Source organism: Schistocerca nitens, chromosome 3 (genome assembly GCF_023898315.1).
Source record: "Schistocerca nitens isolate TAMUIC-IGC-003100 chromosome 3, iqSchNite1.1, whole genome shotgun sequence".
In the NCBI taxonomy this organism is placed as follows: domain Eukaryota; kingdom Metazoa; phylum Arthropoda; class Insecta; order Orthoptera; family Acrididae; genus Schistocerca; species Schistocerca nitens.
Window position 1 is genome coordinate 573,628,449 of NC_064616.1, and position 27,596 is coordinate 573,656,044.

The 27,596-nt window shown below is 38.6% G+C and overlaps 1 protein-coding gene and 1 pseudogene across 1 annotated transcript in view; one reads left to right on the forward strand and one right to left on the reverse strand.

The window, feature by feature from the left end:
* The window catches only part of LOC126248484 (spectrin beta chain, non-erythrocytic 1), a 294,125-nt gene that overhangs the window by 142,618 nt on the left and 123,911 nt on the right, over positions 1 to 27,596 (forward strand). The window contains exons 22-31 of the mRNA XM_049949503.1: positions 1,378 to 1,459; positions 1,557 to 1,634; positions 1,717 to 1,844; positions 2,332 to 2,569; positions 3,106 to 3,245; positions 3,386 to 3,656; positions 6,365 to 6,628; positions 6,715 to 6,845; positions 10,295 to 10,580; positions 20,194 to 20,412. Of these exons, the coding sequence (XP_049805460.1) occupies positions 1,378 to 1,459; positions 1,557 to 1,634; positions 1,717 to 1,844; positions 2,332 to 2,569; positions 3,106 to 3,245; positions 3,386 to 3,656; positions 6,365 to 6,628; positions 6,715 to 6,845; positions 10,295 to 10,580; positions 20,194 to 20,412 (1,837 nt within the window). The remainder of the gene's footprint in view (positions 1 to 1,377; positions 1,460 to 1,556; positions 1,635 to 1,716; positions 1,845 to 2,331; positions 2,570 to 3,105; positions 3,246 to 3,385; positions 3,657 to 6,364; positions 6,629 to 6,714; positions 6,846 to 10,294; positions 10,581 to 20,193; positions 20,413 to 27,596) is intronic.
* Positions 24,745 to 24,862, reverse strand: LOC126249891 (5S ribosomal RNA; annotated as a pseudogene).

A 27,596-nucleotide genomic window follows, 5' to 3' on the forward strand; every position in this document is an offset into this window, starting at 1 on the left:
GTTAACTAATTGTATTCCATCTATAAAGAATAATGTTTGTATGAAGGAAAGGTAACTGTTTACCTTCTGATAACTGCTTGTGATTAATGTCTAATGAAACTCTGCTGCCCTTGTGTTTACTCTTGAGAAGATAGTTTGTTATATCTGTCACAATATTGTTTTATAAGTTTTTAAAGTTGAAGTTTATTAATAGCAGAGTCATATAGCTATCTGTTTTCCTCATTGTTAAGAGCCCCATAAAGTCAGTTAAACTATATTAATACAACCCTCAGCCCCCTTCCCAATCACTTTCCTCCAGTGCCAAACTGACAGTCCTATATACCTCAGGATGTGTTCTGTCAACAAATCCCTTCTTTTTGTCAAGTTGTCATAAATTTATTTTCTTTGCAGTTCACTCCAGTACCTCTTCATTAATTATCTGATCTACCTAGCTAAACTTCTGTGGCACAGATGTATCCAATTCATTTCACTCCTTCCATTTCCATTCATAGGTGGCACATTGGAAGAAAGGTTATTGATGCTACTATTTGTATGCCTAAATATCAGTAATTTTACTTTTGTGGTCATTATGTGGGGATATAAGTTGATGAAAGTAATGTTTCTTGACACACATCAGTTCACAGGATCTTGGAATTTTGGCACTAAGGCTTGGTGCAATGTACAGCATCTTTCTGAAGCATCTCCAATTGGAAATTGTTGAGCATTTCCGTGGTGATGCAAAAAGCTCTTCTGTGAACTTTCTCGTACTTGCTAGTTGGTCTGCAACCCTTACAAATACTCGTATGTTGGTTGAATGAGAGTTTTGTAAATTTATGGGTGAGTACACTCTCTTAGGACTTCTCCAGTAAATCTGTCTGACATCTGTTTTTCCCTGACTATCATGGCACAGACCCCCCTGAACTATCTGTGCTCTTTCTGGAAGATACTCATGTTATTAATTTCCAATTTTCCATACCTCAATTTGGAGCTTATAACCATTACCCTCCAACTACTGGGGCGACTTCCTATTCCCATCTTTGAATACTGGTACCCATTTAGACCAATGCAGGCCTAGAAAACCCTGCCAGTCTCTTATAGCACTGTGGCCTTGCTTTTCTGACGTGACTGCACCACCACGCTAGAGAATCTTTTGCAACATTTCATAGAAATCAGAACTAAATCGAACATGTAACTTCATTTCAACCTATTCTCAAAGAACCGTAATCTGGCAGATGTTGTCCAATCCAAATGCTTCAGTTTTGGTCCCACACAAAAATATTACCATCCAACTTGGTGACCAGAAGAACCAGGCATCTCCCATTTCATGTGTTTGTTCAGCTGTTACTTTCTGGTTCCCAATTGTGTTACAATGTAATGATTGTGACATTTGAATTTCAGGGTTCAGGCATCATATCCTAATGAAAGGTCAAATGTGAATGAACGTCAAAGAGAGATTCAGGATTTATGGCAGAAAGTGAAGGTACATAAACAAATTTGTATCATTCCTGTATGTATGGGAATTATGATTTGCATTAAATTTTGATGTTATGTGCAGTAATATTGCTTTATTTCCTTAGGCAAAAGCAGCAGAACGCCGCTCCAGGCTTGAGGATGCTGTAGGTTTACAAATCTTTATGAACAGTTCAAAAAATTTGGTATGTATATTTACAATTAAAGCAACTTTTAGTTACTTTTTTTCTGAGTTTGTGGATATAATATTTAGTATTGACTTTACAGCTGGGGTGGGTTGCTTCAGTCAAACAAGCTCTAAATGCATTTGAGAGTGCACGTGATGTTGCAACTGCTCAAAACTTAATAAAGAACCATCAGGAACTGGGAGATGACATTAGAGCACATGAAGACGAGTAAGTTTATACATTTGGAAGCCACTGTTTTAACTGTACCTGAGTGAGTGATTGAAGGTTGCAGTTTTTTTAAATTTTGTAGCTGATGTTTTTAGTCCTATATATATTTTGAAAAAAATCAGTAAATTTCACTAAATCGTTTTAAGTCTGAATTTGTATCCTATTCCACTACACTATATTGTTTCTGAATGTGTATTCTCTTTAATTAAAAGCTTATCTTTGCATAATGTGTTAGCTCTCACCTGAACCATTAATTTTTGGGAAGTTATCTATCTATTTACCCTTTTTTCTTTGTAGACATGAATATTTTCTGATTCACTGCACTTCAGAAATTTGTAGAGGTTGTTGTATAATATATTAAAGTCTAAGTAATAAGGCATAATATTGTTTTAAAGAAAATAGTAGTTACTATGTAGTATTGATGACAGAGATAGGGATAGCAATGGTATTAGGAGCAAATTTGTGACACGATTTATCCCTGGCACAGGTTTCATGAATTGGCTTTGCTGGGTCAGCAGCTGTTGCAACGGAACCCTAATCAGCCAGATGTGGAAGAGCTGTTGGCTCGTCTGGAACAGGAACATGAAGCAGTTATTCGTGGATGGGATGAAAAGGGAGACTGGCTCAGGCAGTGTCTTGATCTGCAGTTACTGAATCGGGAAGCAGACCAAATTGATGCTACTACTTCCAGTCATGAAGTATTCCTGGCAAACACTGAACTTGGAGTGAGTTTTGTATATAGATGTAGATAAAAATTTTTGTCCATAATAATTTTGATACATTTCTGCTTTACACTGTAATTACATGCCTCTTTCTTGACTGGTCCATTGTCCATATTTTGCCTATCAGCATAGTTTGTGTAAGCCACTTCAGGGAACTTTTGGGCTAATTTTCTTGCAATAATTATGGGTTATTCCTTTATGGATAAATCTCAAAAAGTTTCAGCTCTAATGACCTGTCATCTAATTTAATGTTAGATTATCTGCCAGCCATCTGTACCATTGATAAACTGGTTAGCATATGGATGCCTGTTATTCATACATAAGTATACAGTTTTAGATGCACCTGCTACAGAGGGAGCAGTCTTTTTAACTGATATAAATTTTAAGGCATAGTGTGTTTCAAAATTTTGTCTTTCTGTAAAGAAAACATTCCCTTTCTGTAATGTGCTGGTTAGATTTTTTGAAGTGAGTATTATATTTTTAAGTAACATTTTATTGCATTAAATATCATTTTATTATTGATATCACTTTTCATGCAGGGTTCACTGGATGATGTTGAAGCCCTAATCAAAAGACATGATGACTTTGAAAATACTTTGTATGCACAAGATGAACGTCTCAAAGCATTTAGTGAAATGGCAGATAAGCTAATTCATGCTGGCCACTATGACAGCAAGCAGTAAGGATCATGATAATTCATTTTAGTTGTTAAGCACACTGAAGTCAATAGAATTTTGAGTTTTAGAATTAGTGATATTATGATCTCATATAATTATGAGTTTGTGTTTCTTATAAAGCATGGTGCATGTCCTCTCTCAGTATAGATGAGCGTCGGAACCAAGTAATTGCTCGACGACAGGCTGTAAAAGAGGCAGCTCAAGTACGAAGAGCAGCCCTCGTAGCATCTCGTGATTTTCAAGATTTTTCTGCTGATGTTCATGACCTACAAGGATGGCTCAGTGACAAGATGCGAACAGCTTCAGATGAATCATATCGTGATCTTTCAAATCTTGAAAGAAAACTGCAGAAACATGAAGCATTTGAAAGAGAATTAAGGGCAAATGAAGGCCAATTACGTGCAGTCAACAAGGTAGGCAACCTTTTGACATGTTTAATATTTTTTAGCAATATTTAGCCATAAGGGCAAGTATTTATGACAGTATAAATAAAATAAATTTTTATCTTTTAAATGATTTTTTATTTTATGTATATGATTTGTAAGATTTTAATTTTTTATCCCAGCGTTCCTTGTTCTGACATTCAATTTGTCATGGGTAACTACTGACACTCATATGTATTATGCTAATTTTCCTGTTTCATTAAAAAATTTTATGCTGAGGAAGGTGATGAGTGATGTGGAAGTGCTACTGTGCTGCAAAAAGAGTAGTGTTGAGAAAACATTTTTTAGAATAGTGGCTCTTACAAGCAGGTTTCTGTCAAGTTATGTCTGCTGTGGTGTAGTAAAGTATAGTTAGTTGTGAGTTGCAGTTGCCTGGTTCACATAGTCAATCTTCCTTGCATACATGTAGTGTTGTGGTTGATACCATTGTCAATTGACTAAATGTAATTTTTATTTTGTGGAATAAGTTAAATGATTGTGACACTTGAGTGCATCTGAAATTAAAATGGTAAAGCAATCTTACCAAGTACACATTGGGCATTTCAAGAAGAAATTGGGGGCACTGATGAAATTAAGTGATCAGTAAAATGAATTGAAAGCAGTCGTACTGCAGAGATAAGTATGATACAGTTTTAAAGAATAGTTTGTGTGATGTAGCCAATGGCCTTGTCACAGTGGCATCACCAGTTCTGTCAGATCACTGAAGTTAAACATTGTCAGGCTTGGCTAGCACTTGGATGTGTGACTGTTCAGGTCTGCCAAGTGCTGTTAGCAAGCAGGGTGCACTCAGCCCCTGTGAGACCAATTGAGAAGCTACTTGACTAAGAAGTGGGGGCTCCGGTCATGAAAGCTGACAATGGCCGGGAGAGTTCTGTGCTGACCCCGTGTCCCTCCATATCCACATCCAGTAATGCCTATCGGCTGAGAATGACACAACGGTCAGTTGGTACCTTTGGGCCTTCTGAGGCCTGTTCGGATGGGGTTATGTGATGTACTTGCTGGAAACATTTTCACTTTAGTGTTGATGTATACCACAAACAATTAGAAGAAAGGGGAAAACATTATACTTCAGCCAAGTTTTATAACACTATGCCAACTTGTTTGAATTCTAACAGCACTTTGTTAGGGAAGCAGTGTTGTTTGTTTCAAATACAGATTGCATTGACATTTTGCAACCTGGTTATTGAAATTTAGAATCTGACCAACATTATTCGGTACATACTTCTGTTGTTCAATAATCCCAAGATAGACATCTCATTTTGAGTTTCGTCATTAATAGTGTTGCAACTTCAGTGAACTAGTGTATGTGAGGTCCAGGGCACCAATACCTCTACCACTTATCTAGAATAAACTGTTTATGGAATAATACTGTCAATAATATTTTGAACAGGTAAGTTAGGGAAACTAGGTAACATATAATCATCATCATATTGCAACAGACTAGATAAATAACACCAGGAAGAGGAAATAATTATGTAGAAGACTTGATGCTTATGGCACACAATCACACAACAAAAATCAAGTACAGTAAAATTAAATTGAAAAATTACACTTAAGTTATTCTAACATGCCAGAGAAAACCTTTTTGCTAAACATTGTAGGTTTTTCTGTCTATAAATAATAATTATAATTATCTGAAACATATGAATGACAGTTTAATTTTTCATTTTTAAGTTAAGCTTCATAATTTATCCAAAAATCAGAATATTTGCTTGCTTAGTGATAATTTATATTCTGATGTCAGATTCATATTCAATTTCCTCGAAAATATATTAACTGGATTTCATTTTTGAGTCAGTATAAAAAATTTCAGTACTCATCATGCACATTGCCCGGTTCATCCTTGACACTGTCATGATCCGTATCTACTGCAACAATATGCAATATGTCTCTTACTGAGTATTTCTGTAGTACACACTGACAAACATGTACTTTGGATTGAGTTTGTGATTATAAACAGGTTTACCACCTGTCATTCATGTAATAAACATTCTCATGACATTTGAATGTTTTGTTATATATTTCTGATGAAACTGACATAGCCTTGAGGCACTTAGCACACACAAGTGCCCCCCCCCCCCCCCTCCCCGCCCTACTCCACATTCTTCATGCAATCCTATATTATCTTTGCCAACACTTTCACTGTATCACATATGCTTAGTAGGTAGTTGCAATAAATAATCAAACGTCCAATTTACCTTTAGAAGTAAAGCAATCACTCAACTTAGCAATAGTTGGTACGCTTCAGAATTGATTGAGACACAGTATACCCAGGGAGTCTTTAATCTTTATTCTTTTGTATTCCTTTTCTGGAATTTAGTTTAAACAGGACAGTAAAAATGTATGCTCATTGTTTATTTTTAATTTGGCTTGAGTTAACTAATAACTACATCTCTGTTCCCTTCTGAGGCACTACAGGACAAATTTCTGTGCTCATTTCCAGTCACACCCCTCATTCAAGTCATGCTATAAACGTACTTTATCACTGTCAAAGTTCTGTTATGATAGAATTTGTTTTTGGTTGTGAGGAATATCAAGCAAAACAACATTCTGGATAAAGTTGTTACTTGGCCACTCTTTGCCACCTGGTGCAGGACTGAATCTCGTTTGTGAAGTTTTAAAAGTTACACACTATTGTTGGAGATTCCTTGTAAATTTATTTTCTATTTTTTTTCCAGAGAGGTATGGGCCTGATCTCAGAAGGAAATTACAGAGCTCCGGAAGTACAGGCAATGCTTGAAGACCTTAATACAACTTGGGAGCGTCTTGTAGATCTTTCTTTGGATAAAGGTCGGCGGTTGCGTCAGGCTGCAGCCCAACACACATATAATCGCACTGTTGATGATGCAAGACTGAAGCTTGACGAGATTGATGCTAGTTTGCAGAGCAAAGAGCTAGGATCAGATCTGCGGCATTGTAAAGAGATGCTTAACAAGCATCAGGTATGTTAAAGTTTTTGAGTTGTTTGCTGAGTTGTGTGATAAAGTATATGATATTTGTGTCTCTAAAGGCATTTTCTTTGTAATAGGCTTTGGAGGCTGACATGAAGCAGTGGAATCAAAGAATTAATGATCTGGTAATGATGGGAGAAGAAATGGCTCATGAAGGACACTTTGATGCTGATAATATTTTGAAGGCCAGCAGGAATTGCCAAGAAAAGTATGTTGTTTGTGACATTTTCTGTTGTGATGTAGGCTTTATATGCCATTCATGGTATTGTGTGTGATGTAGCTCCTGTGTAGCTGTATTATAAATGTGTATGATAAGTTTTTTAATTTTATGTGAAGCTAATTTATTGTAAGAAATAATGAGGCTGGTTATGTCTTTGTATTCTCAGTCATACCTGCACTTTTCAGATTTATTAGGCTACATGCAAATTTTGGTGAATGATGTTTACTGAGTGCCAGAAAGGCATAGAAAGAAATAAGACCATCACAAATGCTTTCATAGATTGTCCACTTGTGGGTACCCATAAACATAGGCAAGAATTTGAACATTCAGTTACCTGTCTTGGCAGGGTCAGTCGACAGGAACAAACTTTTATGCGTTAAACACAAGAAGGTGAGCCTTTCAGGGGTAACAAGTTAAGGCTTTATGAGTTGGGTTGTAATAAAGATGAACTGTAAAGGGGAGAAACACATTGCATAGTATTATCATAAGTTGAACTTCGTGGGAAAAGGAGGTGGGGATGGGAGGAAGGACTTGCTTCAGTAGTGAGCAGTATTTTACTGACATACATTTTAGAACACTATATATAATCGCGTGCATTTTCATGTTTTCACAGTGTAAAGACAGTTCCATAAAACTTCGGGCGTGCAGCTGTGTAAATTCAGTTTTTTCTGCTAATATTTTGGCTGAATAGCGCCCAGCCATCTTCAGAGTCAGCTCCAACACTTGCTCCGTTCGGTTAAAGCAAACACAAGTATATTTTTGAGTGCAGTTAAAAGTGTAGGTTCTTCCTTAATGACTGAAATGGGGTTGTTTTATATATTTTATGTCAAGGTCTCCATTTTATGGATAAATCTAACACACAGATACTCTTGTTGGCGCTCTACATCCATTCAATATAGGTGTACCTGTTGTTCTTCTAAGCTGATAAAAGCAAGAAATAATGAAAGGAGAAGAAGTTACAAATCACCATGTAGTTGAGGTGTTGAAAAGTTGACAGTCACATAAACTCAGCTGAAAAATGTTGTTAAGCTTTCACACGACATACTTCTTCAGAGCTCAAAAATACAGAACCGCTCCCCCTCCCACACACACATTCGTACTATTTCTCTTATTTTTCTCTATTGGTAAATACTGAAAGACATTGCTTGGAAGCTTAACAACTTTTTCAGATTTGTGTGTGTGTGTGTGTGTGTGTGTGTGTGTGTGTGTGTGTGTGTGTGTGTGTGTGTGTGTGTGTGTGTGTGTGTGTGGACCACTTAATTCCTAACCTGTATGGTGAATTGCTACTGTTACTCATTCCATGATATGTATTCTACATAGGACTTTCCATCATCACTAGAGCAACAGATAAATAACCTGATTGATGAGTACCAGACAGATTTGTGGGAGAGTCAATCATATGAAGAACAGATACTGAATCAGGAGGCAGTATTAAGGACCTGCTGCTGCAAAATATGACTTTCACGTTTTAGGTTTTTGAGAGTGACTTGGGATAAAGAGATTGTGTCTGATTCATTAGAAGATCTGGGAAATAATTTGCTAACTATTGCAAATTTAACAAAAAAAATTCTTTATGAAATCTCTATTGCTTTTGAGACTCATGCAGGTGTTCTACAGGAAAATAGGCAGAAGAAGGCATCAAAGATATAATCAGTCTTGGATTAAAAATTACTGTTAAATGCTTTAATTTTTTCAGGCTGGTGAAGTAGTATGTCTGCATTTATATAAATTTGGATACCTGTATTATCTCATCTCTAACAACTACAACAGTAAAGGGAACTGATTAGGAAAATAGTATATTAAACACTTAGTGCTCTGTTCATTATTAAGACTTAAGAATGAAGTAATTACACTAGAGAAAATATATAGAAGATAATGTCAAATGTTTGTCTTTAAATATTGATGAAGATGATGTGTTAGATGGACAATCTACATCAGTAGAACTGGATAGTTTCATTGGAACTAGAGTATAAAATGATTTTAAAGGTATCCTCCTTCAAATACCTTGGAGAGTTTATGCTGCCATCAGGATTATACTGTGGTGTCAGTTTAGAAAGACTAATGTAACTCCAAAAGACTTTCAAACTAAGGGAAATAACATAAATGAAAAAGCAGTGTGGTGAAATGAAGAATTAGATAATTTCAAGACAATTTTGTTAAAATCTCCATTAGAAATGATGCATGCTGGGAGTCACCAAGTTCCAGAAAATGAAGAACCAAGGCAGAAGAAGGATGATGATGATGATGATGATGATGATGATAAGAGTTGGAAGTTGATAGGATATTTACAGAGTTTGCAACAGAAGACTATCCAAATAATTATTTAAGATCATCAGTTACAAATAATCAAACATTAACCGGCTAGAAGATATAAAAGAAGATTTTTCAAGATTTTTTTCTGATGGCATTGTAAGAAATGGTTTAGCCTTTGGAACAGAAGTAACAAAGTTCACATTCACTCAGAAACTTAACCTGAAATGTTGCAGTAAATGGTCAGAAGAGTAGAAAAGACACGGCATAGTGATTTCGTGAAGAGAGTTTGGGAGAATAAGCAGTGTGAAAAATGTCATATTTGTTTCATTGTTGATATTCTTTTAAAGTGTCCCCCCCCTCCCCCTGCCCCCCTTTCCTGCAGTGCTCCTTGGCTGGGGATGGTTGAGGTAGGTGACCATTTACAGGAGTTGGGGGAAACATCAGGATATACTTAGTAAAATTTTGTGATGTTGAAATGTCATTCAACACTGATGACACTTGTGTTGTTGATAGTATTACAGACTTAGGTGAGTGGAGTACATAGGATAATATAATACCATCAATTTCAGTATTTTTATAAGGGTAGCAGATTTGACAATTGTGCTTGTACGAGGAACTGAATAATTTCTGTGCTGAAAACAAGAAAAACATTACAAAAGCTCTTAAGACAAAAAGGAATGAAATGGGCACACCCAGGAGATGTGATGATTAATTTTAGCAGATTAAAAATTAAGACAAAACACTTTAATTCTGACTTCTAGAACAAAAGTTTTTCTTCTACAGAAAAACAAAACAAGAAAATTATATGTTTGAGGGGAGGGGGTACGAAGATTGGCAAAATGATGTAACTCAAGTCTTTAGAGAAACTTGTTAAAAGAAGGAAGAGAAATTAACGTATTGCTCTGTGTTTAATCTTTTTAGTGCTTTTGGTGAATTTAACCATCTTGTCTGTCAGTACTCATTTTGATGACTTGAAGAACTGAATAAATAGGTCTATAATAAACATTCTACTCCAGCTTGATGAAAGATGGTGGTGGTTGTCATTGCCCTATGCACAGCTTTATTTCTGATTTATTTTTTCATTTCATTTTGTCATTTGACACTTATATACAACTCACATTATGTGAAGACTCTTAAATTTAAGTCTCTGATTACCAGTCTAAGAAATAATTTTGGCTGCATAGGTTTTCTGCGCTTCGTGAGCCTGCTAGACTCCGCCGAGAAGCCCTAGAGGAATCTCTACGTTTCCATAAATTTGGTTTTGAGTTGGATGCAGAGATGCAATGGATTAGGGAGCATCTGCCACTGGCAGCTTCTGAAGCTTTAGGACAGAATTTGCACCAAGCTCAGTCCCTGCACAAGAAACACAGAAAACTGGAAGAGGAGATAGCTGGACACCAGCCAATGATTGATCGTACCATGGCCTCCGGCCAAGCTCTTATTGAACAAAAGCATCCTGAAACTAAGCAGGTAATTATTTTTAAATTGTACAAATTAAGTATCAAAGTGAAATTTCAGTCTGTACTTATGAAATGAGCATTGAGGAGATCATTGTGGGAAATACCACTTTGTCATTGTGGCGAGGTCCTAGTGAAAGTGGTTTGCCATTGCATTCTTCTGACATTATATGTGAAGCCAAATTACTGAGCATAATGTCTCCATCTAGTGAATGGATCACCATGAAGAGAACAAATAATTACAGTCAATGAAAAACTGTGGGGATTCATAGGATATTACCCGGGGCATTGCCGCAAGGTTTGGTGATCAAGAACTGTACTCCCTTGCTGACACATACTAGTGATGAAAATTTCTTCCCATACATGAACGCATGTCACGAGCAGTGGAAAAAAAATATTCTCTCTCTCTCTCTCTCTCTCTCTCTCTAAGAAAGTGAAGGTGTGCAGAGAATGTTGTGTTTTACAAAAGGGCTGTAGTCATCTGTAGTATATCTTCAGCAGTATAACCTAATTATGAAGTTGCTCAGAATAACTAATGAATCTGAATCCAGTAGGCCAGAACTAAGACACACTGTCATTACTTAGGAGTCTTGACGACTATGACTCGTATTGTGATGCTTGAGGTATTCAGTAATCAAGCTTCACTAATAAAATGAAATTATACTTCCCCTCCTTCTCTTCTCTAGTACAATTAAATATGTGTGTAAAGCAAAGGAAAAGTTATGAAAGGAATGATGGCTTAAATGCATTGAAGGTAAGAGGGAAACTGATGATAATATTCTTTTCAAATACATTTGGTGCCCTGATTGCTGCATGCAGTGCATTTAGTTAATCATTGCATGAAGTAGTCTTATTTTTAACAAAAAATCAAGCACTGGCCTTTGATAATGTGAAATGCAAAAAATTAGAGAGAGAGAGAGAGAGAGAGAGAGAGAGAGAGAGAGAGAGAGAGAGAGAGAGAGAAGAGAGGAAAATAATTAACCTTTGCAACTTAACACTGTAGAAAGGTGATGTGTTATTTTGTGACTTACTGACAGCATAGCTACCAATAAAAGAAAGATTACTGGTAAAAACCAAAGGGCACCTTAAAGTGAGGAATACGTGAAAATATTGCTGAAGACATCATTCTATATTTTTTCATTTTCTTTAAATAGATTTGAAATGTTACTCTACTTCACTCACTATGAAAATTTGAATTTCCTGATCAAGAATGCACGGAGGAATTAACTAAAGTTCTTTAATGTAGTTGAAGTAAATGCGATTGGGTTGCTGATATTTGTTTGTGATAGACATTTTGTATCAGGAAATTTATTATCTTTGTATTCAATATGTCTGTTAAAGCACACCTCGTGTTGATATCGTTGACCTACAATGATTTTTAGAAAAAAATGTTTATTGCAGGTGTGTTTTATCTATTTTAGTTCTTGCTATCTAATTATTGCTTTTTCCCTAGATGGCTCTCATATTACTCCTGGGAATAATCATGGCATAAGGTAAAAATGGTGAATTTGCACGTTCACAGAAGCATGATTTTATTTTTGTTAGCAGCATGAATTTTGTGTTTATTTTAAATGTTAATTTTTTAATTCAAAACAAAGCGAGCAGTTATTAGAGGAATAGCTCTTAATAGTAGCTAAATTTTTTGTCCTTAAGCACTACATCTGACAGCTGTCAGTGTGGCATTATGTATCTTTTCTGTATTGTTCCCAAACAGGTGTTTAACATTTGTTGATTTTACCATTTCCTTATTCCTATTGTCACAGAATAGTGTGTATTTCATGGCTTTGGGTTAAATGTGCTTATATATGAAACACTGATCTGGTTTGCAGCTTTTGTCCAGTTACCTGTCTTTCTTTGTATACTAAAGAAAATACTTACTGACGACATGTCTCTCTCTCTCTCTCTCTCTCTCTCTGTGTGTGTGTGTGTGTGTGTGTGTGTGTGTGTGTGTGTGTGTGTGTGTGTGTGTGTTGAAATTGGATGTCCAACACAATGTAATTAATAAATTATGTTTAAGTTGTTTTAATTAAGGTTGATCTGATGCAAAAACTTGGTATTTTTTTCATTCTTCTTCTTCTTTTTCTTCTTCTTCTTCTTCTCCTCCTCCTCCTCCTCCTCCTTTTTCTTCTTTGACCCTCTTGATCCCTTGATATGTGTACTTAATGTGCTACTTTGAGCATCTAATCTGTAATCTCTTTTTAACCCACTCATGATCCAACACACCTTCATTGTGGTGTACAGTTCACAGACGTCTTTGAATTTGGTAAATGCATTATGAAACACACCCAAAGGGTAGTAGTCTCTGGGTCTCAGGGAAGCCAGGAAGTAGGTCAACATATACTGATCTAATATCTTGGAAAAGTGTTGTTCAAGATATGAGTGTTGATGATTAGCTAATTTAGGGGCACATAAGGGTATACTATCCCATCAACTGTCTTCTGAAAAAAGTAAGGTCAGATAACATGATTTATCATGAGACAATGCCGCACAACAAAGTTTATGGTAACGTCCATAACATGCCATGTAGAATGGAGGCTTCTTGAGGACAAAAGGCATGTGGGTGCACGCGCGCGCGCCCACACACACACACACACACACACACACACACACACACAGAGTTGATTTGTCAGGAAATACCACCTTCATTGACAAATGTTCATTTCACTCCGAAAGTTGAACAATCTGCTTGATATATAGTGTACATTTCATTCTATCTTCTGGTATAAATGCCTGCAGCAGCTGCTGTAATCATGGGTACAGCTTCAGGTTGTTTTGGAGTGCTATGTATGGTCATATAAGGGACACAGTTCATATGCTTCAGTGATGAATGCTAGAATTCTGGTCAAGTACATTTGATATCTTCAGCCTTTTCAAGGTACAACTCTAAGAAGCTTCATATCCAAACAGCTTGTATCAATAAAGCTATTGTACTGCTTTTTTATTGATGATTTTGGGAATGGTTCTTTGCCATGTTGTGTAATGAAATTCCTCTGTACTTTGTGTTTAATCTGGTTTCAATAAGCTGCTTCAAACATTGAGCTTTTTAAAAAATCTCTTGAAGAGATATGAATTTTCACCTCCTGCTCTTTTCATCGGTTGTACTTTGGACAAAGTAATATGTTGTCTGACTCCTCTTGAAATCTACTCTATCAGAATTTTAACAGTTAATTTCTCCATGATGCACGACACCTTTCTTACAATATCTGACACAGGAGTTCAGTGAAGATCTCCATGATGAAACCCACTTTGAAAATGTGACCCTCTTCTGTAGATCATACCAATCTCTTTCAGTACTACCTGGTAAGGGTCCCTGACTGATAACCACTGCTCAAAAAGGGGTCAAGTAAGTGTTTACATAAGCTGTATCTTCTGGGTGAATTATGTTTCCTTAGGATTCTTCCAATGAATCTGTCTGGTATCTACTTTTCCTACAACTAGTTTTATGTGGTTAGTCCAAGATATTTTGTGATGTTACTGTTTCCAGAAATTTATCACCAATTGTATAATAGAATAATAATAAATGTTGCCACCTGTTTGCACACAATATGTTTTCATTTATGTAAAGGCTCAACAACCAGTCCTTGCTCAGCGTTGATCCTCTGCAGATCATCTTACGTTTCAGTCCAATATTGTGGCATTGCAACTTCCTATATACAATAGCGTCATCCACAAACAGCCTTGAGGAGCTTCTAGCCAGATCATTTATGTGTACAGTCATGTAATGCTTCCTAAGGGTATTTCTGAAATTACTTTACCAGACAGTTTTGGCCTGTTAATAACTACTTGTTGAGTTTTGTCTGGTTGGAAGCCCTGAATCCAGTCACAAAGTTGGTCCAGTAATCAGCAGACTTGTATTTTGTTCACTAAGTGGCAAAGTAAAACTGTATAGAATGGTTTTTGGAATGCGAGGAACATGACATCAACCTGGACTTGCTGTCCAACTTCTGGATCTCATGAATGAACATAGTCAGTTGAATTTAACGACAACACTGCAGAATACATGGTTTTCATTATCCACAACAGATCAAGTGAATGTGGACAAGATTCCATAATTGTACAACAGGAAGACTTTAGTGATTTGAGCCTATAATTATGTCTGTAAGTCTGGTGAGCCTTCTATAAAATGGAAATGCCCTGCAACTTTTGTCAGTTACTTACAACACTTCATTGCTCCAGTAACTTACAATAAACTGCTGCTAGAAAGAAAGGAATGTGTTCTGCTTAATCTCCATGGAATGTTACAGGTACCTAATCAGTTCCAGTTGCCTTCTGGTGTCAAAAATGATTTTGTTGACTTCCTATTTCACAATCACTTCTATCAATATCTGGTATTTTGGCATTCATGAGATGACTGAAAGGAAGGAAGCATATGTATATTATTCCACAGTGAAACAATTTTGGATGACTGTGTTCAATTTTTGGGCCTTCCCTCTCATTTATTGTTTTGGTTCAGAATGATCAGTGAGTGACTGTGTGAATGATTTTGAACCAGTTATGGTCTTTGTGCAAAACTAAAACTTCTTAGAATTTTATGTAATAACATAATATCTTTTAAAAATCATTCTGCCACTACAGCTTATGAGGCATGTGAGCCTTAGAAATGACAGATGTATATGTTTCACCCACCTCTGATGCTTACCTTTCACATTCAGGATCTGCAGTAACATCACTAGATACTTTGACGTTCTTTCTGGCAATAAATATACCACTGCCATTGGTGCCCATCCTGATCTTGTAAGATAGTTTCCCATCAAAATATGAGATTTTGCTGCTATTCACTTCTGGTTTCATGAATATTTGTTTCTTGTCCTTTGTGGCCATGTTAAATGTTCAGAAGTGTAAGTCATTCTGGGAATTTGTCATGGAAGCTCTTGCAGTAAACTATTACAATATTATCAAATTTATCTTTCTGATCTGCAAGGACTATGTTGTTCTAGCAGTTTTCACTGTGCTGAGGCCCCAGTTTGACTGGGCTGAGGGGTTGTGTCATTGGGAGTGGGCAAAGGAAGTTAGAAGGCGTGGAGATGAAGGGAGAGGTGTGGAGTGGCTGATGGCTGGGAAAATTAGAGACAGCAGGTGCATGGGATAGGTATGTGGCTCCAGTGTGCTTACTGTGGCCACAATGAATTGGGATGGGGAGATAGAATAGAGGAACAGGGAGATTATGGGGAAGAGGTTGTTAGAGCAGGATGAGTGAAGTTGGGATCATGGGGCAGGGGTGGTTGTGGTGTGGAATAGGGGATAGCAGAGATTTAATCCAGAAGGATTATAGGATTTAATAATACGTAGCAAGAACAACTTCTTTGTATAAAATTCAGAGAAGCTGGTGAAGAATCCAGATGCCACAGGTTGTGAAGCAGCTATTGAAATAGTGCCTGTTGTGCTCAGAAGTGTATTACAAAATCGTCAACAGTGCCCTTGGCCACAATTTGGCAGTTGTGGTTCATTCAGGTGAACAGCTGACTGGTGGTGATGCCCTCATAAAATGCTGTGCAGGAGAGCTGGTATATGATAGGACTACTTTCACTGGTGGCTTGTCCTCTGATAGGATATATCTGAATTAGAATACACAGTGTGGATACCATGAACAGGTCTTGCAGTTGTGTCTTCCACAGGGACATGATCATGCACCAAAGGGTCAGTGGTAGGTGTGACATAATGATGGACTTGGATATTTTGTAGAGTATGTGGGTGGGATAGTAAATCAGAAAACTTGAATGTAGCATCTAGAGTGCTCTTCTAGATGCTGGAGGGCAAATCTCTCAATTTGGGAGATAGTATTTGGTTCAGGTATGGCTGCACAGTAACAGAATCTTACGAAGGTAGCAAATGTGGTTCAGGGGATACCTGTGCCATGGGAAGACATTTCCCTAATATGATGCTGAGGGATAGGGATTGGTGTACTCTGAAGATCTGAAGGTAATTCTGAAAGTATGGGTGGCATCAAGAAAGGAGAATTTTTAAGGTTGGGTCTTTGGAGAGGGATGGAGGAGGGGAGGGGGGAGGGTGCTGATTCTATGGGCTAGGCAGCATTTAATGAGCAGGGTGTGGGACTGGCCTTTATCTAGAAATGGGATACATTACTGAACTTAAGTAGATAGATGAAGTAGGAGTCCATGATAATGGGGACAATGTGAGGGTGAATAGATTTGGAGGTAAAATAAGGTAATTTTCTATTTAAATAATAAATGAAAAACGCTAGTTTGCTTTTGTTCTGCAGTATTAGTTTTTGTTCTGTCAACCAGTTTTTGGCTTAAAAGGCTATCATCAGATATTTATTGACTCAGTAAATGTCTAATGATGGCCTCGTAAGCCAAAAACTGGTTAACACAATAAATTACTACTATAGAACAAAAGCAGTCTAGCACTTTTCATTTATTATAATGTTATTCTACCAAGGACTGACAGAAGATTCATTTAATATTTTTGAATAATGTTTAACTGTAATATAGTAACCTGAAGGTAGAGTACATAGGTGAATTATGTCTGCTACATTTAAAGCAGCTGCGACTTGTGCTGTAGGTTGCTGCAAAAGTCCAGTATGGCTATCCTGGTTGAGGGTGGTAATGTGCAGAGAAGCTAGAAGGTAGACATATAGAAATAGGTGAACTGAGTATAAGAATGAGAGAAAGCAGATATAGATTGCAAGATGGTAACAAAGGTTGGATGGTATGAAGCATAGGACAGAAGAGAGCCATGTGTTGATAAAAATATAGTCATGAAAATTCATTGATGGAATATAAATAATGGGAGTAAAGGTAAAAAGTCACTGTATAGTTGAGACATTTAGTTGTCAATAGGCACAAAAAAAAAAGACTGAGAACTATGCTAAGCTTTCAGATGGATCCTTCACAGCCAATAAAATACAAATGGATATAAACAAATGCACTTGGCTGAGTATGTTGTTCTGGCTGACTACATTGTGCTAGCTCAACTGAAATGAGTGATTTTGTCCAGTTGAGCAGGCAAGCAAAGCAAGGAGGTGGGGAATGGGAGGAAGGGTGTTCTATAGTGGGGGCGGAGAGGCATCAGGTGCAGGAGTTACAGGACAGCTGGTATATGATACAACTGCTTTTACAGGTGGCCATGACTAGGTTAGGACAGCACAGGATATGTTTGCTATAAGACTGGAGTAGGACATGTAAAAGCAAAACATGCAACATTTTCAACAAATGTGAATAGTTAGAGAAAATTGAGCACTGCTAATTATTTTGGAGCTAGGAAGAAACTGCCTTTGAGAACATAAATTTGTGTTTATGTCATTCCAGTATGTGGCATATTTGTTTGTATGTATGATATTGTTGACATTGTTATAATAGAGAGACTGACAGTATGATTCACATTTGTAGGATTTCCATTGCTTCTCTTACATATTATCTTTCATGTTTAATGCCCCACATCTCACTTTTTTTTAGTCTAAACATTGTTTCTGTAGTATATTTTAAATTTTTTGTGTGTGCATGTTTTTAATTTTCTTCAGTAACAGATGTGTGAACAGAAAATACATATCTTTTATTTGTCTAATTTTGAAGTGTCTGACAAGGTACTATTGTAATTATAGGAGATATGAAATGTTTGTAGAACTTCATGATCATTCCGTTCAGTACTTAATAATTATGGTCAAGTCTTGATCACATTTTCATGTACTTGACAAATGTTGTACTGTAATTATTAAAGAGCTGAACAGAATGGTTGGTGTCTTATGTTTTTAGAATTTATTTACAGAAACACTTTTTCTCTTTCTTCAAAGGACTTCCTCCACTTGAAATCAATTTAAGTTAGTTGAATATGCAGTGATATCCCTTTATATTTCAGGCTTTTCACATTGTAATATTTTTGGCTCTTACAAGATTGTGTTCATCTTTATAAATTTTAAGATAAAATCTACATAAATAGCATTAGAACTCTTCAGATGATCATCTTGTCTTCATTACTATAAGTTACTGATGTAAGCACTTCTGTTGCAAAATACAGGGCGTTTCAAAAAGAAAGAGCAGATTTCAAACATTTATTTCTCAAAAACTACAAATGATAGAAACACAATTCCAACGGTCCTTCACTCAATATGAGTACCAAATGTTACACAACAAATATCAAAACTGTACCTCAATATGAGCACCATTTGTTACACGACAAATATCAAACCGGTATCTCATTTCTTGCCACACACGACGCAACTGGTCTTTAGTTACCGAATTCACGGCCGCAACAATTCGATGTCGTACCTCTTGAAGAGTAGCGGGCATAGGTGGGACATAAACACAGTCCTTTATGTACCCCCACAAATAAAAATCGCAGGGAGTAAGGTCTGGTGACCTGGGAGGCCACAGACGATGACATTGATCTTGTGCTCCTGCTCTTCCAATCCACCGTCCTGGAATGGTGTTATTTAGGTACCGTCGTACAGGTTCAGAGAAGTGTGGTGGGGCGCCATCTTGCATGAAGATGAAGTGATTTGAATCTTCCTGAAGTTGAGGAAATAGCCAGTTTTCTAACATGTCCAGGTAAATGGTTCCTGTGATAGTTTTCTCCATGAAAAAGAAAGGTCCATAAACTTTGTTTACCGAAATTGCACAAAAGACGTTAACCTTTGGTGAGTCTCTTTCATGTTGAATAACGTCCCTCGGAGTTTCACTCGCCCAAATTCGTACGTTATGCCGATTAACTTTACCAGAAATGTGAAACGTTGATTCATCTGAAAAAATTAATCGTTCGGCAAAATTGTCCTCTTCCATGTCCTGTAGAATTGCAGTTGAAAATTCGAACCTTTTGTTGTGGTCGTCAGGACGCAATGCTTGCAATAACTGCAGTTTGTACGGCTTCATGTGCAGACGGTTACTCAGAACGCGCCATACCGTTGTTTTAGACATGTTTAGTTCGTGACTTGCCCGTGCCGTGGATTTTCTAGGGCTCCTTTCGTAAGCTGCACGGACACGCTCGACATTTTCATCCGATGTGCGTGGACGACCCGTGCTTTTTCGCTTGCAGATGCAACCATCTTCTACGAATCTGTGATGCCACTCATAAATTTGCTTATGACGAGGCGGCTGTTTGTTGAATTGACGGCGGAATGCACGTTGCACACCAACAATGGACTCTAACTTTGCAAATTGCAGCACACAAAATGATCGTTCCTGTGGTGTCGTCGCCATTTTCCTACAAACAAACGCCAGCGCCACTGCGGATTTGCATGGAACTTCTGCGCGGACCATTGAAAAACTTTGAACCTTTCTCTGACAAGAAACGTTTGAATTGTGTTTCTATCATTTGTAGTTTTTGAGAAATAAATGTTTGAAATCTGCTCTTTCTTTTTGAAACGCCCTGTATATTTGAGATGTAACTTGAATCTTATGTATAACAACTGAGTACTCTCTACCTGTTTCTCGTGTCATCGTTATTGCTTGTAGAATCCAAAATAAAATGAAAATTCACCATAAGCATTGGTATTAAACTGCTGTATTTATTAATTGATTTCTTTACCTATTTTTGTGTAGTGATAAACAGCTTCAGCATTACCAATTGCACCAACAGCTGAGTAACTTTCTCAGTTCTCATTTTGTTGAAGCAATTACTGTGCAAACTAAATAATTACAATGCAAAACTTAATTTCTCAAATGTCATTACAGATCAGGAAACTGTGTGATACATTAAGTGAGGCATGGCAAGACTTGCAAGATAAAGCACAAGAACGCAGTAGGAAATTAGATTTGTCACTCAAAGCACAAGAATTCTTCTTTGAGGCAGGTGAAGTTGAAAGCTGGATGGGTGAAAAGAATGATGTTCTCAGCTCAACAGATTATGGACGTGATAGAGATGCTGCAACCAAGTTATTGACCAAACATAAGGTTAGTCCTTCATATGTATGTTTCTTGCTAACACACACAAAAAAAAAAAAAAAAAAATTAAATCATGACACACAGTATTAGACTGAAATATTACAGTCAAATGAAGTCTTTTTTTATGGTTTTATTTGTTACTAAACTTCCATCGCGTGACTGTTAAAACCTTTTTATTCTTGGTTTGTTTTAGAGCCAGTCTATAGAGCAAACATTAAAATAATGAAACAGAGATATGACAGTAAAAAGAAAAATCTATGTTTTATTTGTTGTTCACACTTAATGGCTTTCATATTAAACATTTTCTAGTCTTTCAATAAAGTAAAATCAGTATTCTGTATGGGTAATTTTATAATCGACAGAAAAAGGGAGATGGAATAAGGTCATTAGAGAAACAGAAATACTGAAAACTGTTTTCCACTCTGCGCTGTTGTGCGAGATGTCAAGAAATTTCCTGAGAGATTAAAACTGTGTGCCAGACCAGGACCTGAACATTGTCCTTGGCCTTTCATGGCCGGTGCTCTTACTGACTGGGTTACCCAAACACAAGTCACAACCTGTCCTCGCAGGTTTAATTCTGCTGGTACCTCTTCTTACTTCCCAAGCTTAATTGCATTGTCTGAAAAAAAGCAATAGCTCAGGCTGAATCCTGATCTGGTGCAGTTTTAATCCATAGCAAAGTTTCAAAAGCAAAGGCAGTAATATTATGGTCAGTGTCCATAAGACAACAGAAAGAACTATTGAAATTTTTCACTGCAGTTGTAATGATAACATAATTATAACAACTCTGTACATTATGTGGGAATATATTGGGAGTCCTATATCTTCTTGTATTTTTTTTTATTTATAAGCTATTCACACTTCCTTGTCTGCCTCTTATCACTCTAATTATTATGACAATAATACATGTCCACTGCATGAATTAATCATGTTTGTAATGAAAGGGCTGGGGGCATCAATGATTTATTGGCAGGCAGTTTGAGTATCATGAGAGTATCATACTGAAGAGAAGAACTGGAAAATGGTAGAATGATATGTGGAAACATTTATGAAATTGAGGGAGCACAGTCTGATGATTTAAAATAACAGGCCAAAATTTCTACAGTTTTAATGATGTCACTTGAAATTAAAGACTCTGGGCAGAGTAGAGTTCGTCAATTCAATAGTAATGAGTCTAATTTCTAGTGAGTATTGCTTGAGTGTTTTGGCAACTGATGGAGCTATATACAGTAGTTCCCTTGGTATATATCTCAATTTTTTTTCAGAATTAACTTTATAAAAGAAAACAATGTAAGAAGTGGAAATGTGTAGGATATAGCATGATATTGTATGTAGCCTTAAAAGGATAACCATGTAGTTTTCACAGCAGGAATCAATATTTCATACCTTACAAATAGAATTAGCATGGGAAAAGTAAACATGGCTTTTTGTATCTAAGATATCTTAAATTCAAATACAGGAATAATTTTTCATTAAAGAAGGTGTTAAATGGACGCTAAAACACTCCATGATGAATGCCGTAAACCTAAAAAACTGAAAGTAGTTAAAGGGAATCCATTCTCAATAATATTAATTATAATATTGGTGGAACATACATATAGTGAGAATTGTTGTCCACATTTTTTTAGTTTCCTTTAATTATGGGAGGCTTTGGGATGGTTCACAATTCTCCATACATCAGTGTCAGAATTGAGCTAATGTGTTGATATTGCCACAACATTAAATCTAAACTGAAAAAGAAAGATGAGATAATATTTATGGACTATTCCATTGCTTCTTGGAAGAACATAGAAACATTAAAAACTTGAATACACAGTATTAATGTTCCACAATAATAATTATTTGACAGTTCATTATGAACCAGCTTTCAGCTTCTGAGGCCATTGTCAGATAACTTAATACTAACAAGGTAGTCAAAAAAACTTCAGCCAGAGTTCACAGCTGTACAAAGATTGTTTTTCAAAGATATGTGACATTTTATGACTATATCGATACAACTCAAGCATAATGTAATACCTAAATAGGCTCCAAACAAATAAATCTTGTATTCCAGCATATTGAAAGATTAAAAGTATAGGAATGTGTAAGAGAGATATGTTGTACAAGTGAGTAGTGACACAGACTACCATTTTATGTGGGCAAATGGGTGAATGTGATGAATAGGACAAAAGAAAGGGAGGGGGAAGAGAGGAAAAAGAAGTCCATGAAGTGTGGGTGTAGGACAGTTATAACAAGCATATTATCTAATGGTGAGAGTAATATTAACTGGCTGCAGCTACTTTAGTAATTGTGAGTAATGGAACTATGTTTGGTCATTAAGGACCAGTTCAAGATTCTTTGATTGGTGTTTATTAATGACAAGAATTTCTAGTAATGTTAGTTTCCTGCCGTTGGTTTCTCTATGGAGAACATCACATTTACTGTCAAATAAATGACATACATTCAGAGTATGTTTAGCAAAGATGGAATCTTTCTTCTGCAGTCTCCAATTCCTTCCACAGTCAGTCAGTCTAGTAGTTATATTAACCTACTGAACATCCTCTGAATAAGTATCATTTATATACACTCCTGGAAATGGAAAAAAGAACACATTGACACCGGTGTGTCAGACCCACCATACTTGCTCTGGACACTGCGAGAGGGCTGTACAAGCAATGATCACACGCACGGCACAGCGGACACACCAGGAACCGCGGTGTTGGCCGTCGAATGGCGCTAGCTGCGCAGCATTTGTGCACCGCCGCCGTCAGTGTCAGCCAGTTTGCCGTGGCATACGGAGCTCCATTGCAGTCTTTAACACTGGTAGCATGCCGCGACAGCGTGGATGTGAACCGTATGTGCAGTTGACGGACTTTGAGCGAGGGCGTATAGTGGGCATGCGGGAGGCCGGGTGGACGTACCGCCGAATTGCTCAACACGTGGGGCGTGAGGTCTCCACAGTACATCGATGTTGTCGCCAGTGGTCGGTGGAAGGTGCACGTGCCCGTCGACCTGGGACCGGACTGCAGCGACGCACGGATGCACGCCAAGACCGTAGGATCCTACGCAGTGCCGTAGGGGACCGCACCGCCACTTCCCAGCAAGTTAGGGACACTGTTACTCCTGGGGTATCGGCGAGGACTATTCGCAACCGTCTCCATGAAGCTGGGCTACGGTCCCGCACACCGTTAGGCCGTCTTCCGCTCACGCCCCAACATCGTGCAGCCCGCCTCCAGTGGTGTCGCGACAGGCGTGAATGGAGGGACGAATGGAGACGTGTCGTCTTCAGCGATGAGAGTCGCTTCTGCCTTGGTGCCAATGATGGTCGTATGCGTGTTTGGCGTCGTGCAGGTGAGCGCCACAATCAGGACTGCGTACGACCGAGGCACACAGGGCCAACACCCGGCATCATGGTGTGGGGAGCGATCTCCTACACTGGCCGTACACCACTGGTGATCGTCGAGGGGACACTGAATATTGCACGGTACATCCAAACCGTCATCGAACCCATCGTTCTACCATTCCTAGACCGCCAAGGGAACTTGCTGTTCCAACAGGACAATGCACGTCCGCATGTATCCCGTGCCACCCAACGTGCTCTAGAAGGTGTAAGTCAACTACCCTGGCCAGCAAGATCTCCGGATCTGTCCCCCATTGAGCATGTTTGGGACTGGATGAAGCGTCGTCTCACGCGGTCTGCACGTCCAGCACGAACGCTGGTCCAACTGAGGCGCCAGGTGGAAATGGCATGGCAAGCCGTTCCACAGGACTACATCCAGCATCTCTACGATCGTCTCCATGGGAGAATAGCAGCCTGCATTGCTGCGAAAGGTGGATATACACTGTACTAGTGCCGACATTGTGCATGCTCTGTTGCCTGTGTCTATGTGCCTGTGGTTCTGTCAGTGTGATCATGTGATGTATCTGACCCCAGGAATGTGTCAATAAAGTTTCCCCTTCCTGGGACAATGAATTCACGGTGTTCTTATTTCAATTTCCAGGAGTGTAATATTAAATGTGAAGTTCTATATAGAGAAAACAAATGCAAAAAACTAACGTTACGACAATTCTGGCCATTAAGAAACACCAGTCAGTCAAAGAATCCTGATCTGGTCCTTAATGACCAAATAAAGTTCCATTAAAAACAAAAACTAAACTCCTCCCACACAGGCCCAAACGTACAGACTGGCTGCCATGTCATCCTCAGCCCACAGGCGTCACTGAATGTGGATATGGAGGGGCATGTGGTCAGCACACCACTCTCCTGGCCGTATGTCAGTTTCCGAGACCGAAGCTGCTGGCTGCTACTTCTCAATCAAGTAGCTCCTCAGTTTGCCTCATAAGGGCTGAGGGCACCCCACTTGCCAACAGCACTTGGCAGACCGGATGGTCACCCATCCTAGTGCTAGCCCAGCCCGACAGCGCTTAACTTCTGTGATCTGATGGGAACCGGTGTTACCACTATGGCAAGGCCATTGGCATACAGCTCCATTACTCACCCTTAATAAAGTAGCAGCTGCCAGTTAATATTTATCTCACCATTATGTAATATGAAACAATGGAAAATGTAACAATATTATGAGAAGGAAAGTTGCTACTCACTATATAACGGAGATGTGCTACTCACTATATAACGAAGATGCTGAGTCGCAGATAGGCACAACAAAAAGATTCTCACAATTATAGCTTTTGGCTGTTAAAGCCTTCGTCAACAATAGACAGACATAAGGCGCGCACGCGCGCACGCGCTCACACACACACACACACACACACACACACACACACACACACACACACACACACACACAGAGTCTCAGGCAACTGAAACCACACCAATACATGATGGGAGTGGTGACAGGGTGGGGGTAAGGAGGAGGCTGGTGCAGTGAGGGGGAGGGATAGTGTGGTGGGGGTGGTGGACATCAAAGTGCTCCAGGGTAGACTGAGGGCAGGGGAGAGTTGGTGGGGGGGGGGGGGGGCGGAATGGGGAAGTAGCGGAAAAGGAGAGAAATAAAAAGACTGGGTGTGGTGGTGGAGTGGAGGCTGTGTAGTGCTGGAATGGGAACAGGGAAGGGGCTGGATGGATGAGGACAGTGACTAACGAAGGTTGAGGCCAGCAGGGTTACGGGAATGTAGGATGTACTGCAGGGAAAGTTCCCATCTGCACAATTCAGAGAATCTGCTGTTGGCGGGAAAGATGCATATGACACAGGCTGTGAAGCAGTCATGGAAATGAAGGTTATCATGTTTGGCAGTGTGTTCAGCATCAGGGTACTCCACTTGTTTCTTGGCCACAGTTTGTCATCGGCCATTCATGCAGACAGACAGCTTGTTGGTTGTCATGCCTGCATAGAATGCAGCACAGTGGTTGCAGCTTACCTTGTAGTCCACATGATTGGTTTCACAGATAGCCCTGCCTTTGATGGGATAGGTGGTGTCAGTGACTTGACTGGAGTAGGTGTTGGTGGGAGGATTTTTGGGACAGGTCTTGCTTCTAGATCTATTACAGGGGTGTGAGGCATGAGGTAAGGGATTGGGAGCAGGGGTTGCACAAGGGTGGATGAGTATATTGTGTAGGTTCGGTGGATGGCAGAATACCACTGTGGGAGGGGTGGGAAGGATAGTGGGCAGGACATTTCTCATTTCAGGGCACGGCAAGAGGTAATGAAAACCCTGGCAGAGAATGTAATTCAGTTGCTCCAGTCCTGAGTGGTACTGAATTATGAGGGGAATGATCCTGTGTGGCTGGACAGTGGGACTTTGGGAGGTGATGGGAGACTGGAAAGATAAGGCACAGGAGATTTATTTTGGTTCAAGGTTGGGAGGATAATTACGGTCAGTGATAGCTTCAGTAAGACCCTTGGTATATGTCGAGAGGGACTGCTCGTCACTGTAGATGCAGTGACCATGGGTGGCTACGCTGTATGGAAGGAACTTCTTGGCATGGAACAGGTGGCAGCTTCAAAGTGGAGGTTTGCCGGTGGTTAGTAGGTTTGATATGGATGGAGGTACTGATGTAGCAATCTTTGAGGTGGAGGTCAACACCTAGGAAGGTGGCTTTTTGGGTTGAGTAGGACCAGGTGAAGCAAATGGGGGAGAAGTTGTTGTTGATTCTGGAGAAATGTGTACAGGGTGTCCTCACCTTCGATCCAGATAACAAAGGTGTCATCAATGAATCTGAGCCAGGTAAGGGGTTTAGGATTCTGGTTTTTAGGAATGATTCGTGGAGATGTCTCATGAATAGCTTGGCATAGGATGGTGCCATGCAGGTGCCCACAGCTATACCCCGGGTTTGTTTGTAGGTAATGCCTTCAAAGGAGAAGTAATTGTGGGTTAAGGATATAGATAGTCATGGTGACTAGGAAGGAGGTTGTTGATTTGGAATCCGTCGGGCGTTGGGGAAGGTAGTGTTCAATAGTGGTAAAGCCATAGGCATTAGGGATGTTAGTATACAGGGAGGTGACATCAATAGTGATGAGCAAGGCACTGTGTGGTAAAGGCAGAGGTACTGTGGAGAGTCTGTGGAGGAAATGGTTGGTATCTCTTACAACGGTGCTTTGAAAATTTTTCAGAATCACCACAAGAGGTCAACACTAGCACGACGAGATGTTCATGTGATATTCATTGGACTGTTGCCTGTAACCTCGTGCCACGTCAGTGCTCTTGGAAGAGAGTTATGGCGGTGACGTGGCTCTGTTGTTTTTTTTGTCCTGTTCATCATATTCACCAATTTGTCCACATAACATGGTAGTATGTGCCACTACTTGTAAAACATATTTGGCATATACATTCATAGACTTTTAATCTTTGAATATGCTGGAATATAAGATTTATTTGTATTTTTTTTAAATTGATATAATAATAAAAAACATACGTCTTTGAAAAACAATCTTTGTATAGCTGTGAACCCTTGCTGAAGTTGTATGGAGTATTTGCTTAATATTAAGTTATTTCTCAATGGCCTAGGAATCCAAAAGCCAGTTCATAAAAAACTAGTAAATAAATATTACTATACAACGTGAATGTTGTATTAAAGTTTTTAATTAAGAGAGAGTTATTCTTTATTGAAAGTGCCAATTATCATTGATTGAGTGTCCAACTCTACAGGTAAACCACTTTTAATTAGTGACATGCTTCATTATTCAATGTGTTGATAATAATAGAGCTTAGGCTTGACACAGTTTGCAAATAGTATTTATTAACATAGTATTTGG